The sequence below is a fragment of the Oncorhynchus masou genome, chromosome 2 (genome assembly GCF_036934945.1).
Source record: "Oncorhynchus masou masou isolate Uvic2021 chromosome 2, UVic_Omas_1.1, whole genome shotgun sequence".
In the NCBI taxonomy this organism is placed as follows: domain Eukaryota; kingdom Metazoa; phylum Chordata; class Actinopteri; order Salmoniformes; family Salmonidae; genus Oncorhynchus; species Oncorhynchus masou.
The window spans coordinates 46,641,773-46,660,161 of record NC_088213.1 but is presented as its reverse complement, the minus strand read 5'-3'; the positions used below and the strand labels follow the sequence as shown (position 1 = coordinate 46,660,161).

The following is an 18,389-nucleotide window of genomic DNA, read 5'->3' as shown; positions in this document are numbered from 1 at the left end:
TCTACACACACACACACACACACACACACACACACACACACACACACACACACACACACACACACACACACACACACACACACACACACACACACACACACACACACACAGGCATTTGCATCCATATACACATGCTTGAATTCACATACAGACACACAGACATGTGCACACACACACATTTGTATGCTTCTTGTGAACTTTGTTGTACACAAACACTCTCTTGTTCACACACGCACCTGTCTTCTCTGATCTTTTTTTCCCATATTAAAACATACAATCTACTTGCAGTGAAGATGCTCAACATTTACATTACATGAAATTATCTAACAGACTCCCATCCAGAAAGACCCACAGAAGCAACCAGGGTCAACCCCCCCCACACACACACACACACAGTTCCGCGAGAGCTGCCCCTCAACCATCCGAGACCCCCCAACGGCCCCCAGCCCCCCAAAATTGGTCATAAAAAAATGTTCTGCCCCTCACCCCCCCCAAGGCCCCGTCCCCAATGCCACCAACAAAATAAACAAAAGAGAAAGACAAAGGAAAACAGAAAACAACAATGCAAAAGTGCATGTCTGACACTATTTCCATGTGTATGTTTGTAAGTGCACATGTGTGCGTTTGAATGAGAGTGTGTGTATATGCATGTGTACAAACACCTGCGCGGCATCAGCCTCAGGCAAACAGGCATTAGCTGTAACAACGCTGCCCCTCAGTCATTCAAACTTACATTTTGTCTTGTTTTGTTTTATTTTGACTTTTTTTTATTTTATTTGATCTTTGACCGTCAATCTATTCCAGCCCAACAACTCCACTCCCACTTGTCTCCAATTCCACATCCAAACCCTCAGCTTCCCTCAGCCCATCCCACCTATCTCTGCTAGCCACCCCCTTCGGATTTCTACACACCATATGTCTTTCAACTATGCTCTGACATACAATTTATCTATCTAATCGAATAAGTAAGCATTTCACTGTAAGGTCTACACCTGTTGTATTCGGCGTATGTGACTTATAAGATTTGATTTGAATAGAATCCACAGATTGTGAGTTGAAGATAAATACTTTCACTAAGAGTATTAGAATGATAGTAATTGACGGACCAGGTCTCTCCAGATCTCCCAATAATGCTATTTCTAGGGGCAAATTTTAGATTAATGTAATGCTATTTCAGTCATTCCTGAACCTGAGACCAGAAACAGGGCTACCGGAGGGCAATACCAAAACAAATGGTCAATCGATTATGTATCCTCTCAACAAAATCTGCAGAGCTGCAATGATTGTATGCCCCAAATATTCAACATTTAGGCAGTGGCAAGAAATCTGTGCACTCACTTTAGCTGTAAAGCTCCAAGTCTCGAAACTTGCGTCGTTTTATATATCAGCTAATGCACCCTGTCTCCTCTGATCTTGATTGCGTGTCTTTCATGAGCACCACCCAGCTAATTATTATGGCTACCAGGAAACAAAGCAGATCCTTGCATGCTAAAGAGACGGGCTGTAAAGAAGCCTGATAACTGAAGAAAAAGCAGATGTTACCATCTCCATATGAAATAAAATTATATTTTTGGTGGCCTAGGCTTTGTGTGTGTGCGTGCGTGCACCTGCGTTTGTGAATGTTTGTGACATCTTTGCGTGTGTGTGTGTGTGTGCATGTGCATTACCTTATTCTGGTGGACCTGATAATTAGCGGGCTCTGACAGCTGTGCAATTAGCTAAGCGATGCTGCCGTGAAAACACAGATCCCAGAATTAGAATGGCACTGACAACCACTCTAATTTGCCCAGCCAACCTTCAAGTGTCATCAGAAAGGAAGAAAGACATTCTATGGCCTTAGATGCAGGTATCACTACTGTAGGCTATGGCCAAACCTTCAAGTGACTCACAACAAGAGAGACAGGGAATCTACAGTGTGAGCTTGTGATATTAAACTGATATTATGGGTGATTCGAGCCCTGAATGCTGATTGGCTGACATTTTTTTCTGCTATAATTACATTGGTAACCAGTTTATAATAGCAATAAGGCACCTCAGAATTTTGTTCTATATGACCAATATACCATGGGTAAGGGCTGTATACAGGCACTCCGTGTTGCGTCGCGCATAAGAACAGCCCTTAGTCATGGTATATTGGACATATACCACACCCCCTTGGGCCTTATTGCTTAAGTATATGTCGGTGATCAAAGCCATAGTACTGATCCCACTATGTCAGCCATCAGGTGATTCACATCAGAGAGCTGCTTTGACACTTGTCTCTGTACTTCTTCCATTCTCCTCCAATCTATCTATCTATCTATCTATCTATCTATCTATCTATCTATCTATCTATCTATCTATCTATCTATCTATCTATCTATCTATCTATCTATCTATCTATATCTATCTATATCTATCTGTCTATCTGTCTATCTGTCTATCTGTCTATCTGTCTGTCTGTCTGTCTGTCTGTCTGTCTGTCTGTCTGTCTGTCTGTCTGTCTGTCTGTCTGTCTGTCTGTCTGTCTGTGTCTGTCTAGGAGGGAGAGGTGGACTGCTGGCCCCTGGCGTGTCCAGTGTTGGCGTGCAAGTACTCTGCCTTGGCGGAAGGCGAATGTTGCCCGCACTGCGTCACTGACCCCTGTCTGGCAGACAATATTGCCTACGACATCATGCAGACCTGCCAGGACCCCGCTGGGATCACCCGCCTCGGCAGTGCCACGTGGCCCATGCCAGGGTCACCCTGCACCACATGCAAATGCAAGGTGACAACAATAACAACTCATCTCTTACCTGACACAGACACACATACACACACAGGAGCACGCAAAAACACATACACACACACTCACACAGTGAATGGCAAGCTTTTCCTGCACCTCCTGCAAGTGCAGTATGTACAGGAACACTAACACACACAGCTGTGTCACCTGCAAGAACAAAGTACGCAACCCTAACCTAGGCCGGGATTCAATGCAAGACGCGTTATAGGGCAGCATACTATACAGCCGATAATGCACCATTCATGGTAACTGCTGCACAAAAAGTGCCCTTTTAACGTTTGTTGAATCCCGGACCTGACCTCACCTTGTATCACTCACACATGGTAGCATACGCAAACATGCAGAAAAAGAATGGAACTAACTACCCTTTTCTCTTTTTTTTCTTCATATTCCCCTTTTTATTCGCTGCCGTGGTCAGAATGGAAGAGTGTGCTGCTCGGTGGAGCTGGATTGTCTTCAGAACAACTAAACACTCCTCTTTCGGTAGCCGTACTCTTCTCCTCCTCTCCAATAGCTCCTTTCTTCAGATTCTAGACTGGCCACACTGTTTGAAGACGCTATCTTTGGACCTTTTACCACATATGCTCACAAACACGCACATATGTACGCACACACTCTGCCTGGGTTAGGGCAGTGGCTAGAGCTGTGTGTCCATACTGGTTCTTCAAGCAACACTATATCACTGACAAATTGAGAGATGGAGTGTCTGTCTGCTACACAACTACAGGAGGAGACCAACCCACATGTAACCTTTCCCTCACTCACCCCCTACTTGCACACTTATCAGTGTGTTCTGTATGTTTGTGTGCCTGCGTGTGGGTATACCAGGGGTTCCCAAACTTTTTTGGCTCACAACCCCATGTTGATTAAAAAAAAATTGCAACTCCACAATGTAAGAAAGTTATGTAATCAAGGGACAGTGTTTTTTTAATTGTCGCTATGACAGTCTATTAGAAATCAGCCTGACAGTACTTTTGAAAGTATTTCAATGTGAAGGAAGTATGGTTTGAAGTGACTGAAATGCATCTGATATGTGTTGGGAAGTTCAGAAGATCATCAGGCAATAATTTTGTATGATCTTCTGTGTAGAAAACATTCATGTTAATGTTATTTTTTTCCAATCTGTCCAATCTGTTCTAATGAGTCCTGTGTGACATGGCATTGTGGAGGGAAACAGAAGACCCATGAGTGGTCCTGAGAATCGTATGTTTGATGGGGTCATAGCATAGAAGAAAACATAAACTTCTCTGTTTATTACAACTGCATCTAGCGGCTACCAGCGCAATTCCCCCCCCCCCACCAGAGACTTTCTCAAATAAAATTATATTGGTTGCATACAAATATTTTGCAGATGTTATCGCAGGTGCAGTGAAATGCTTTCTTGCTCCAACAGTGCAGTAATACATGATAACACAGACAAATCTCCCAATATTAAAATGAAGAAATTAAGAAATATCAGAATGTGCAATGTCAGAGTCTGGAAAATAAACGTTTTTTTGTTATGTTATTTAACCTTTATTTAATTAGGCAAGTCAGTTAAGACCAAATTCTTATTTACAATGATGGCCTACCAAAAGGCAAAAGCATGCGTGGACAGGGGATGGGACTAAACATTTAAATTAAATAAAAATATAGGACAAAACACACATCACAACAAGAGAGACACCACAACACTACATAAAGAGAGACCTAAGACAACAACATAGCATGGCAGCAACACATGATAATACAGCATGGTAGCAACATGACATGACAACAACATGGTAGCAGCACAAAACCTGGTACAAACATTATTGGGCACAGACAACAGCACAAAGGGCAAGAAGGTAGAGACAACAACACATCATGAGAAGCAGCCACAACTGTCAGTAAGAGTGTCCATGATTAAGTCTTTGAATGAAGACATGGAGATAAAACTGTCCAGTTTGAGTGTTTGTTGCAGCTATTTCCAGTCGCTAGCTGCAGCGAACTGAAAATAGGAGCGATCGTGGGATGTGTGTGCTTTGGGGACCTTTAATCGAATGTGACTAGCAGAACCGATGTTGTATGTGGAGGATGAGGGCTTCAGTAGGTATCTCAGATAGGAGGGGAGTGAGGCCTAAGAGGGTTTTATAAATATACATCAACCAGTGGGTCTTGCGACATGTATACACAGATGACCAGTTTACAGAGGAGTATAGAGTGCAGTGATGTGTCCTATAAGGAGCATCTGATGGCCGAATGGTAAAGAACATCTAGCCGCTCGAGAGCACCCTTACCGGCCAATCTATAAATGACGTATTCTGTAATCTAGCATGGGTTGGATAGTCATCTGAATCAGGGTGAGTTTGGCAGCTGTGGTGAAAGAGGAGCATTTACAATAGAGCAAACTATGTCTAGATTTAACCTTAGCCTGCAGATTTGATATGTGTTGAGAGAAGAACAATGCACTGTCTAGTCAGACTCTCAAGTACTCTTATGAGGTGCCTACCTCAAGCTCTAAACCCTCAGAGGTAGTAACCACACCTGTGGGGGGAGAGGCATTCTTCTTACCAAACCACATGACCTTTGTTTTGGAGGTGTTCAGAACAAGGTTAAGGGTAGAGAAAGCTTGTTAGACATTAAGAAAGCTTTGCAGAGTGTTTAACACAACATCCGTGGAGGGGCCAGCTGAGTACAAGACTGTATTATCTGCATATAAATGGATGAGGGAGCTTCCTACTGCCTGAGCTATGTTGTTTATGTAAATTGAGAAGAGCGTGGGGCCTAGGATCGAGCCTTGGGGTACTACTTTGGTGACAGGCAAAGAGAGAGATAGTTGGCAAAACCAGGTCAAAGTCCCTCAGAGACACCAATACTCCTTAGCCGCCCGACAAGAATGGAATGGTCTACCGCAGTTGGCAGTGGCTTCTGATTAAATTAAATTTTCACAGAAACGTTTGTTGCAATTTTGATCTCGAATCTCTTGTTCAGATATCGGTAAGTGGACTGGAGGCAGAGCATGAAAGGGATAACGAATCCAGTTGTTTGTGTCATCCGGGGGGCAGGTGCCAAGTGGTTACAGCGTTGGGCCAGTATCCGAAAACTGACAAGGTAAAAAATCTGTTGTTCTGCCCCTGAACAAGGCAGTTAACCCAATGTTCCCCAGTAGGCTGTCATTGTAAATAAGAAGTTGTTCTTAACTTACTTACCTGACCTAATTTGACATTGGCTGTAAGCTCGAGTTCATTTGCACACAAACAATCATACAATGTGTGTTTTCCTTGTTAATGCAGACAGAGAAGAGCTCCAACTTCTTAATCATAGTCTTAATTTTGTCCCGTACGTTGAATATAGTTGCGGAGAGTCCCTGTAATCCTATTTTCAGATCATTCAGGTGAGAAAAAACATAATCCAGATAGTCCAGGCGTGTGAGAAACTCGTCATCATGCAAGCGGTCAGACAAGTAAAAATTATGGTCAGTAAAGAAAACTTTAAGCTCGTCTCTCAATTATTTATTTTTTTTAAATACTTTGCCCCTTGATAACCAGCGCACTTCTGTATGTTGTAAAAGCATTACATGGTCACTGCCCATATCATTACATATTGCAGAAAATACACAAGAATTCAGGGGGCCTTGCATTAACAAAGTTAACCATTTTCACTGTAGTGTCCAAAACGTCTTTCAAGCTGTCAGCCATTCCCTTGGCAGCAAGTGGTGGATGCTGCAGTGTACCCAAGTGGTGTCGGGAGCAACTGCTTGCATGCGGCTTACCACTCCACTATGTCTCCCTGTCATGGCTTTTGCGCCATCAGTACAGATACCAACATGAGCAGCAGCTATGTTTGGCTACATACGGACCATTAGTGGATTTCCCGCGAGTGAGTAATGGTTGATGTGATTGCATGTTAATTATTTGACTAGGCTACCTGTATTTGACATTGTGTTGTTATTTCGCTGAACATTAGATGGTTTAATGGTTTTGGCAGTGAAATGAGGCTACTCAGGCGAGGAAAAAAAACTCACTCAAATGTATAGCCCCATTGAAAAATATAAATGGACTGTTTCAAAATGTGAAGAAAGAATAGTCAAAAACTATTAAAAAATATATCAAATGTGATTCACATTTTTGTTTGCCATACCCCCGACGGCATTGTGCATACCCTAGTTTGGGAATACCTGGTCTAACATATCAAAAGAGTCAATAAAAATAGCAGGACAACATTGCTTAGAATCAAGGGCAATGGTGAAATCATTGAGGACCTTTAAGGTTGCAGTGTGTTTTGTATAGACAGTATGGACAGTATATTAATAGAAAATATGTGTAAAGAAGTAGTTATATAGGATGAGCCTTGTCTATAATGCAGTATATAAATGTTCAGTACCAGTTAAAAGTTTGCAAACACCTACTCATTCAAAGTTTTCTTTATTTTTACTATTTTCTACATACAAAACTATGAAATAACACATGGAATCATGTAGTAACCAAAAAAGTGTTCAACCAGAAAGTATATTTTATACTTGAGATTCTTCAAAGTAGCCAACATTTGCCTTGATGACAGCTTTGCACACTCTTGCCATTCTCTCAACCAGCTTCATGAGGTAGTCACCTGGAATGCATTTCAATTAACAGATGTTGTCACACCCTGACCATAGTTTACTTTGTATGTTTCTATGTTTTGGTTGGTCAGGGTGTGATCTGAGTGGGCATTCTATGTTGGATGTCTTGTCTATTTCTATGTCTGGCCTGATATGGTTCTCAATCAGAGGCAGGTGTTAGTCATTGTCTGTGTGTTTGTGGGTGATTGTTCCTGTCTCTGTGTTTTGCACCAGATAGGACTGTTTTAGGTTTTCGCACGTTTGTTGTTTTGTTAGTTTATTCGTGTACAGTTTCTTTATTGAAGTAAAATGAATAACAACCACGCTGCATTTTGGTCCGCTTCTCCTTTTACAGACGAAAGCCGTGACAGATGTGCCTTGTTTGAGCCAATCAGTTGTGTTGTGACACGGTAGGGGGTATACAGAAGATAGCCCTATTTGGTGAAAGACCAAGTACATATTATCGCAAGAACAGCTCAAATAATCAAAGAAAAACAACAGTCCATCATTACTTTAAGAAATGGAGGTCAGCCAATCGACAAAATTTGAAGAACTTTGAAGCTATATGCTCTATGACGAATCTGGCTCTCATGAGGGCAGCCACAAGAAAGGAAGATCCAGAGTTACCTCTGTTGCAGAGGAAAAATTCATTAGAGTTACCAGCCTCAGAAATTGCAGCCCAAATAAATCGCTTCACATAGTTCAAGTAACATACACATCTCAACATCAACTGTTCAGAGGAGACTGCGTAAAGCATGCCTTCATGGTCGAATTGATGCAAAGAAACCACTACAAAAGGACCAATAAGAAGAAGAGACTTGCTTGGGCCAAGAAACCCGAGCAATGGACATTAGATCTGTGGAAATCTGTCCTTTGGTATGATGAGTCCAAATTTACAATTTTTGGTTCCAACTGCTGTGTCTTTGTGAGACTCAGAGTAGGTGAACGGATAATGTCTGCACGTTTGGATCCAACCGTGAAGCGTGGAGAAGGAGGTGTGATGGTGTGGGGGTGCTTTGCTGGTGACGCAGTCTGTGATTTATTTAAAATTCAAGGCACACTTAACCAGCATGGCTACCGCCGTTTTGTGCTTAGTGGGACTGTCATTTGTTTTTCAACAGGACAATGACCCAACACATCTCCAGACTGTGTAAGGGCTATTTGACCAAAAAGGAGAGTGATGGAGTGCTGCATCAGATGACCTGGCTTCCACAATCACCCAACCTCAAACCAATTGAGATGGTTTGGGATGACTTGGACTCCAGAGTGATGAAAAAGCAGTCAACAAGTGCTCAGCATATGTGAGAACTCCTTCAAGGCTGTTGAAAAAGCATTACTCATGAAGCTGGTTGAGAGAATGCTAAGAGTGTCTACTTTGAAGAATCTCAAATCTCTTTGATATGTTTCACACTTTATTGGTTCCATGTGTTATTTCATAGTTTTGATGTCTTCACTATTATTCTACAATGTGGAAAAACATAAAAATAAAGATAAACCCTTTGAGTAGGTGTGTCCAAACTTTTGACTGGTACGTGGACGTGGACAAAATGGTATGTAAACATTGTTCAATTGACCTGTGTTCAATGACTATGTACATAGGGCAGCAATATCTAAGTTGCAGGGTAGATTACCGGGTAGTACTGGGCGGCTTGTGGTGACTATTTAACAGTCTGATGGCCTGGAGATAGAAGCTGTTTTTCAGTCTCTCGGTCCCAGCTTTGATGCACCTGAGCTTTGATGCACCTGTACTGTCGCAACCTTCTAGATGGTAGCGGGGTGAACAGGCCGTGGCTCTGAAGTCCTTGATGATTATATTGGCCTTCCCTTATGGAGGGCATAGCTGGTCTGTTTGTACATGTCCATGTTCCCAGTCACAGTTTTGCATGAATGCTGCTATCTATCCACGTGTTTTGGTTTGGATAACTTCTAATAGTGGGAACAATATCCTCTACTTCCTGGTGAACTCAGTCATTAAGTTTGTGTATACAATTTTACTATTCTCGGAGGCAAACAGGAACATTTCCCAGTCTGCGTGATCAAAACAATACTGAAGCATATATTCTGATTGGTCAGACCAATGTTGAACAGTCGTTACAGTTTAAGTTTCTGCCTATAGGAGGGGAGGAGCAAAATTGAAGCATGATCTCATTTGCCAAAGGGAGGGTGGGGAAGGGCCTTGTAGCCATCTCAGATCAGGAAGTCGCAATCTTCAAGCGTGCTCGATGAGCAAGTAGCACAGAAGATGTGTTGCAAGAACTTCGGTTGCGCTTTCTTCAGATTTTCTTTATTAAAGTCCCCAGCTACAATAAATGCGGCTTCAGGATATTCGGTTTCCATTTGGCAAAACTTCCAGTGTAGTTCATTGAGAGCTGTCGCGGTGTTGGCTTGGGGGGAATATAGATGGTCATGACAATGATCAAAGACAATTCTCTTGAGAGGTAATGCAGTCGTTATTTGATGGTGAGGTATTCCGATCGGGCGAGAGAAAGCGAGAGAGAGGTGCTAGTCAGCAGTCTCTTCTCATCCCCCTCCCTCTCTCTTTCTTTTTATTCACTAGGGCTGTGAAGTGCCAGGAACCTCACAATACAATATTATCACGATGCTTGGGTGCCAATTCGATATGTATTGTGATTCCATATGTATAACGATGTATCACGATTCTGTATGTATTGCAATTTGATACTGATACTTATTGCAAACATAGGCTTATTGCTGACTTTGGCTTTTGCAGAGGGACAAGAAAGAGCCATGAGAAAACAAGTTTTTATCAGTCACAGAAACAAAAGTGCTGAAAACATTTTGGATCACCATTTAAAAAGAAATGAGAAATACCAGATTTTGGTGGCAGGTACAGCCGACTATTGCTAGCTAACGTTAACTACCTAGCAAGAGAATCAATACATAGTAACTCTATAATATTGTCAAAAGTAATACTGCAATACTGTATTGCAGGGCTCTCTAACCCTGTTCCTGGAGAGCTGCCATCCTGTAGGTTTTCACTCCAAACCTAATCTAGCACACCTAATTCTAATAATTTGCTGTTTGATAAACTGAATAAGGTTAGTTACAACTAGCATTGGAGTGAAAACCTACAGGAGGGTAGCTCCCAGGAATGAGGTTGGATAGTCTTGCTCTACTGTATTGATTTTTCCCCCATCCCTACTATTCACCCTCTGTAACAGTGTCTCACTCTTTCCTCTCACCCCCCGTCTTTCTCTTTCTTACGTACCCTCCAACACTGTCACTCTGTCCTCTCTTCTTCACAACCACATGTTTCATACCTCTGCCCATTCTCGGTCCCTTTCTCTTCCATTTTCCATCTTCATAATAGAAAGCTTTTTGAGCTCTTTGAAAAGAGCCATAAAAGTTGCTATCCAATATCATTATTATCATCATCATGTGTTATTGTGAAATAATGATCCTGATTGAGCACACAATGTGTTTGTCCCACCTGATCTGTGGTCAGCCCTGCTGTATAGTGGTGCAATGGATGTGTTGTCTTATCCTAGAGATCCAATCTATAGTGTTACTGATCTCCCTGATGTCATTTAGGTTCTACAAGGAGTACACATGAAGCTATATTTGTCATGGATGTGGACATCTGCTTGTATTTGCGCTATAACGAGATGCACATTTATTGGTGACATTTTAGCAGAGTAAAAAAACAGTGCTATTGTCAAAATGGCGCCCGCCTCACAGATACTGTGTGCTCCATTGCATCTGCATGATGAACGAACAATCACCACAAACGCTGCAGAACAATGGTTTTGAAATACATTTGATGACAATGTCACAGTCACACTTTGACACTAACTTGATCGTTGTTTGACGTTTGCAAAATGGTACCCTTTGTATCAACCACGATTTCTATGTTTTTATTTTTACTTTGTTGTTGGTCTTAATTTGCACTGGGTGTCTTGTTTGTGATAGAAAGATTTGTGAATATTATAAACCACCTCATAATCCCAATCAGAACAGTCCTGGCCTCTGGTACAAATTAAAATGTAATCTGCGAAAGGAATACACAAAGAAATGTGGAAACTTGGAAAGTGAACATTTGTAAAATAAATAAATAATAATAACAAATTGCCACTCAAAACCAAGGGGCAATACTTACGAACATAAGCAACCATTTAAATTTTTAACATTTCTCAGGCTAAAAATTTCAATCGTTTTACTTGCACGTGACAGATCAGCCAATTAAAATCATTGACATAGTTGGATGTGTTCCAACACTTCATAGAAGTACTTCAGTTCAACAACATCATTAAAGCAACTATCATGTGTAGTTGAGTGACTGGTCAAATTGCTCTCTGTGTGAAGTGCCTAGTCTACGTTATTGTTGTATATTGTGGCAAGGGTTCGAATCTCACATGAGTACCCCCCAAACACATGAATGTTGAAAAGGGCCATAGCCAACAGCTTGAAAATTAAGATTAATAACCACTTTAATAAAGAGCTACCTCTTTCAGTCTTGTACACAAACACACTGGCCCTGTCCGAATACCCATACATGTGTCCTAAATAAACTTTTTCAGGACCCTGTCTTCCAAAGATAATTTGTAAAAATCCAAATAACATCACAGATCTTCATTGTAAAGAGGATAAACACTGTTTCCCATGCTTGTTCAATAAACATAAACAACTAATGAACATGCACCTGTGGAACGGTCATTGAGACACTAACAGCTTACAGACGGTAGGCAATTAAGGTCACAGTTATGAAAACGTAGGACATTAAAGAGGCCTTTTTACTGACTCTGAAAGACACCATGGTCCCTGCTAATCTGTGTGAACGTGCTTCAGGCATACTGCAAGGAGGCACGAGGACTGCAGATGTGGCCAAGGCAATAAATTGCCATGTCCGTACTGTGAGACGCCTAAGACAGCGCTACAGGGAGACAGGATGGACAGCTGATCATCCTCGCAGTGGCAGACCACATGTAGCAACACCTACACAGGATCGGTACATCCGAACATCACACCTGCAGGACAGGTACAGGATGGCAATAACAACTGCCAGAGTTACACCAGGAATGCTCAAACCTTCCATCAGTGCTCCGACTGTCCGCAATAGGCTGAGAGAGGCTGGACTGAGGGCTTGTGGGCCTTTTGTAAGGCAGGTCCTCACCAGACATCACTGGCAACAACGTTGCCTATGGGCACAAACCCACCGTCGCTGGACCAGACAGGACTGGCAAAAAGTGCTCTTTACTGATGAGTCTTGGTATTGTCTCACCAGGGGTGATGGCTGGATTCGTGTATCGTCGAAGGAATGAGTGTTACACCGAGGCCTGTACTCTGGAGCGGGAGGTGGATGGTCCATCATGGTCTGGGGCGTTGTGTCACAGCATCATCGGACTGAGTTTGTTGTCATTGCAGGCAATCTCAATGCTGTGCGTTACAGGGAAGACATCCTCCCTCCTGTGGTACCCTTCCTGCGGGTTCATCCTCACATGAACCTCCAGCATGACAATGCCACCAGCTGTACTGCTCATTCTGTGCGTGATTTCCTGTAAGACAGGAATGTCAGTGTTCTGCCACGGCCAGCGAAGAGCCCGGATCTCAATTCCATTGAGAATATCTGGGACCTGTTGGATCGGAGGGTGAGGGCTCAGGCCATTCCCCCCAGAAATGTCCAGGAACTTGTAGGTGTCTTAGTGAAAGAATGGGGTAACATCTCACAGCAAGAACTGGCAAATCTGGTGCAGTCCATGAGGAGGAAATGCACTGCAGTACTTAATGCAGCTGGTGGCCACACCAGATACTGACTGTTACTTTGATTTTGACCCCCCCCCTTTGTTCATGGACACATTATTCCATTTATATTAGTCACATGTCTGTGGAACTTGTTCAGTTTATATCTCAGTTGTTTAGTAGGCCGTTTGAGTGGCCATTTAATAGTAAGCGTTGTTTAAAAAATCTAGTTTACATTAAATGCACAGATGTCTTCCTCATTCCAGCTTTGACAAGAACAGTTCAATTAGATATGGGGATGCGTTACCGAAATGAACAAATAGCGGGAAACAACACAGTTAAGCATGACACATTCTCAGTATGTGAAAATAGAATGTTTAATATGAGATTTAAAAAACAAGACTATTTTCTAAATTCCAGGATGTTATACTCATTTTAGCTCTTCGTCTACTGTAGTAGAATTCGATGCACACTTTTCCATAATTCATTGGAAGAGGTGGGCTTCGAGTGATAATCCCTAGTTTCCTTCAAGTACCAATACTAGGTGACTTTATTGGGAAGATGCCCAAAGCTTCTGAGGTGGTGTTCAAATGTAGGCTAAGTAGTTTTGTTTCTCCTTTAAATTATGATGAGTATTGCATCGTAGGACACAGATTTTTTTTAAAGAAAGTTGTTGCCCAAAGTGGTTCTGTTTTCTCACTGAAAAGTGTTTCTCGACTTCTTGGCCTTTGTCAGAGCTTCTAAACGAAATACTAAATCATCTTTTGATTTCTAAATGTGTCGGCATCGGGGACTCGAGATGTAGCTGGGTTATTGATTTCATGTTAATCAGGCCTTTTGATTTGTTTTTGTTTCGTAGGCTACCTATTTAAATTAATGGATCAAGCCTTAGCAGTCATTCTGATCTCATTCCCAATGATCAGTGCTTTAGTTTATTATATTGCTGTCCAGCTGTTCTGAATTTGTGAAGCTCCTGACTTTTTCTAGCCTTTTGATGTGAACATATGAAATGTTTGTGTGTACTAAGCTATTTGCTTTAATTTATATATGTTACAGCACTTTGGTTTCAGTAATAAATATGTTGAAATGGAAACAAATGATCTGTTTCTGTCTTCAGTCATTTTTAAATAGAGAGATTTTATTTGACAAAGTCATCTGAATGTTAGTAGTAGCTAGTAGCCTAGTCAAGGATGCATCAATGCAATATTGACACATGACATTTTGTTACGGAGTAAAAGTAAACCTTGAATTTGTAGGTTTAAAATATCCCTCAAGCGGCAGGGTTGACCTATTTCAAGAAATGCCATTGAGTTGGTGGATATAAAGTCTAAGATCTTTGATAGGCAGATGAAAAAGTAGTTCCAGGGTATAATCACTGCCAACTGGTGAGGTTAACATAGGGCTAATATGTGCCATGTCATCTAATGGGACAAGCTACATTTTAATGTTATGTCACGTGCAAGTACATCTACGATTTTAATTGGCTGATATGCCTTTTAAGTCGGAGAAACTTAAATTTAAACGGTTGCTTATGTTCAAGTATGGCCCCCAAGATTGTAAGATTGTCCTTTTGATTGGTTAGTTATTGAATGACTACTGTAAAACAATTTCAAAGTCGGTGTGTAAATGTTGTTACACACTGAAATTATGATGAGATTTTTATTTATTTTTATCATCATTATAATCTTCATTAGCCATGTTTTCATGACTACTATTACTTGTTTTGTTTGGGTGTGTTCTATTTTGCTGTAAATATTGTGTAAGGTGAGGATTCTGTAAAAAGAGTAAGACTATGTGAATAATAATAATTCTCCATTCCACACCTTAAGACCTAAGCATTTTTAGTCAACGGTGTGAGAAAGCTATACATTTCTATTGTTTCTTTATATGTTATTGCATTAACCGTTTTAACAGTTGTCACATGTCCCATCACCTCAACAAGAGAGAAACTTGCTTCGGGGAGAAGCTGCTCTTAATCATTAAACGTGGAAAACACGAAACTGAACACAGATCAGCATCACGGTGCAACTTCATCCAACTGCAGGAGGCTCTGCAGTGCTACAAAAAGTCACAACGCTAAAAACCACCATGCAAACGGAACATTCGCATCCGCACAATGTTTCCATGGACTGAATTACTCCACGTGAACTTATTTAAACCCATGAGATCGAATAAAGAAAAAGAAAGTGTAAACTTGTAAACAATGTTGTTCTTGATTAAATTCCTACTAGAAAAATTATATAAAAAGCAAACCCCTTGTGTTCTTCTTTTAATGCCTCACTTTTTAAAAATATACCATTTGAATTCTCTCACGTGCCTGGAAGTAGCTAGCAAGCTAGCCAACTTTGTTGAATAAGCATCAGCCTGAGTGTGACCATGGCATTGATGGTCCGATGTTGGATAACTCTATGGGGCTAATCAGGGACTGTCAATAAATTATACAATGTACATAGGACAATATTTTAGTTTCCCCCATTAAATCAATGCTGTATATGAATTTTTACAATTTATAGTTGATTTGAGGTTTTAAGTATTTGAAACCAATGCCACATCAATCAATCAATCAAATGTATTTATAAAGCAATTCTTACATCAGCTGATGAACCTAGGAAGAAACCTAGAGAGGAACCGAGACCAAGTCTGTGTATCTCACATGGATAGGCAGACCCTTCCATAAAAATGGAGCTCCATAGGAGAAAGCACTGCCTCCAGCTGTTTGCTTAGAAATTCTAGTGACAGTAAGGAGGCCTGCGTCGTGTACGTGTAGTAGGTATGTATGGCAGGATCCAATCAGAAAGATAGGCAGGAGCAAGCCTATGTAATGCTTTGTAGGTTAGCTGTAAAACCTTGAAATCAGCCCTAGCCTTAACAGGAAGCCAGTGTAGAGAAGCTAGCACTGGAGTAATATGATCCAATTTTTGGTTCTTGTCAAGATTTTAGCATCTGTGTTTATCACTAACTGAAGTTTATTTCGTGCTTTATCCGGGTAGCCGAAAGTAGAGCATTGCAGTCGTTTAACCTAAAAGTGACAAAAGCATGGATTCGTTTTTCTGCATAATTTTTGGACAGAAAGTTTCTGATTTGCAATGTTACGTGGGTGGAAAAAAGCTGTCCTTGAAACAGCCTTGATATGTTCGTCAAAAGAGAGATCAGGGTCCAGAGTAACGCCGAGGTCCTTGACTATACAACCATCAATATTAATTGTCAGATTCAACAGAAGATCTCTTTGTTTCTTGGGTCCTAGAACTAGCATCTCTGTTTTGTCCGAGTTTAAAAGTAGCTTGCCGCCATCCACTTACTTATGTCTGAAAAACAGGCTTCCAGGGAGGGCAATTTTGGGCTTCACCATGTTTCATAAAAATGTACAGCTGTGTGTCATCAACATAGCAGTGAAAGTTAACATTATGTTTTCGAATGACATCCCCAAGTGGTAAAATATATAGTGAAAACAATAGTGGTCCTAAAAAGGAGCCTTGAGGAACACCGCCATTTACAGTTGATTTGTCAGAGGACAAACTCATATCTTTCCGACAGATAAGATCTAAAACAGGCCAGAACTTGTCCATGTAGACCAATATGGGTTTCCAATCTCTCCAAAATAATGTGGTGATCGATGGTATCGAAAGCAACATTAAGGTCTAGGAGCACGAGGACAGATGCAGAGCCTCGGTCTGATGCCATTAAAAGGTCATTTACCACCTTCACGAGTGCATTCTCAGTGCTATGATTAAACCAGACTGAAGCATTTCGTATGCATTGTTTGTCTTCAGGAAGGCAGTGAGTTGCTGCGCAACAGTTGTTTCAATGTTTTTTGAGGGGAATGGGAGATTAGATATAGAACGATAGTTTTTATATTTTCTGCGTCAAGTTTTGGCTTTTTCAAGAGAGGCTTTATTACTGCCACTTTTAGTGAGTTTGGTACACATCCAGTGGATAGAGAGACGTTTATTATGTTCAACATAGGAGGGCCAAGCACAGGAAGCAGCTCTTTCAGTAGTTTAGTTGGAGTAGGGTCCAGTATGCAGCTTGAAGGTTTAGAGGCCGTGACTATTTTCATCAGTGTGTCAAGAGATACAGTACTAAAAAACTTGAGTGTCTCCCTTGATCCTAGGTCCTGGCAGTGTTGTACAGACTCAGGACAACTGAACTTTGAAGGAATACGTAGATTTAACGATGAGTCCGTAATTCGCTTTCTAATGATCATGATCTTTTCGTCAAAGTTGTTCATGAATTTATCACTGCTGAAGTGAAAGCCATCCCCTCTTGGGGAATGCTGCTTTTTAGTTAACTTTGCGACAGTATCAAAAATAAATGTTAGATTGTTCTTATTTTCCTCAAATAAGTTGGAAAGATAGGATGATCAAGCAGCAGTGAGGGCTATTCGATACTGCACGGTCTTTCCAAGCTAGTCGGAAGACTTCCAGTTTAGTGTAGCGCCATTTCCGTTCCAATTTTCTGGAAGCTTGCATCAGAGCTTGGGTATTTTCTGTATCCCAGGCATCTAGGAATCTTTGTGTTGTCCGAGAATTTATTGCACTTCGTTTGATGATCCTTGGTTGGGGTCTGAGCAGATTATTTGTTGCGATTGCAAACGTAATAAGATGGTGGTCCTATAGCCAAGGATTACAAGGAAAAACATTAGATCCACAACATTTATTCCACGGGACAAAAATAGGTCCAGAGTATGACTGTGGCAGTGAATAGGTCCTGAGACATGTTGGACAAAACCACTGAGCCGATCGATGATGGCTCCGAAAACCTTTTGGAGTGGGTCTGTGGACTTTTCCATGTGAATATTAAAGTCACCAAAAATGTGAATATTATCTGCCATGACTACAAGGTCTGAAAGGAATTCAGGGAACTCAGTGAGTAATGCTGTATATGGTCCAGGAGGCCTGTATAAAACAGTAGCTATAAAACGTGGTTGAGTAGGCTGTATAGATTTTATGACTAGAAGCTCAAAAGATGAAAACGCAGTCTTTTTTTTCTGTAAATTGAAATTTGCTATCGTGAATATTTGCGGGATGCGAGGGGGATATGGTTACTAGTGTAACCAGGAGGAAAGGCCTCATTTAACACAGTAAATTCATCAGGCTTAAGCCATGTTTCAGTCAGTCCAATCGCATCAAGATTATGATCAGTGATTAGTTCATTGACTATAACTGCCTTGGAAGTGAGGGATCTACTGTTAAGTAGCCCTATTTTGAGATGTGAGATATCACAATCTCTTTGAAAAATGACATGAATGGAGGAAGTCTTTATTCCAGTGAGATTGCTAAGGCGAACACCGCCATGTTGTTTTGCCCAACCTAGATCGAGGCACAGACAATGTCTCAATGGGGATAGCTGAGCTGACTACACTGACTGTGC

General features: G+C 41.3%; 1 protein-coding gene across 1 annotated transcript in view; it reads left to right on the top strand.

The window, feature by feature from the left end:
* LOC135553103 (protein kinase C-binding protein NELL1-like) overlaps nucleotides 1-4,967 on the top strand; it is a 248,369-nt gene extending 243,402 nt beyond the window's left edge. Inside the window, exons 12-13 of the mRNA XM_064985206.1 lie at nucleotides 2,522-2,746; nucleotides 3,183-4,967. Of these exons, the coding sequence (XP_064841278.1) occupies nucleotides 2,522-2,746; nucleotides 3,183-3,233 (276 nt within the window). The 3' untranslated portion in view covers nucleotides 3,234-4,967. The remainder of the gene's footprint in view (nucleotides 1-2,521; nucleotides 2,747-3,182) is intronic.
* Nucleotides 4,968-18,389: the final 13,422 nt, after the last annotated feature.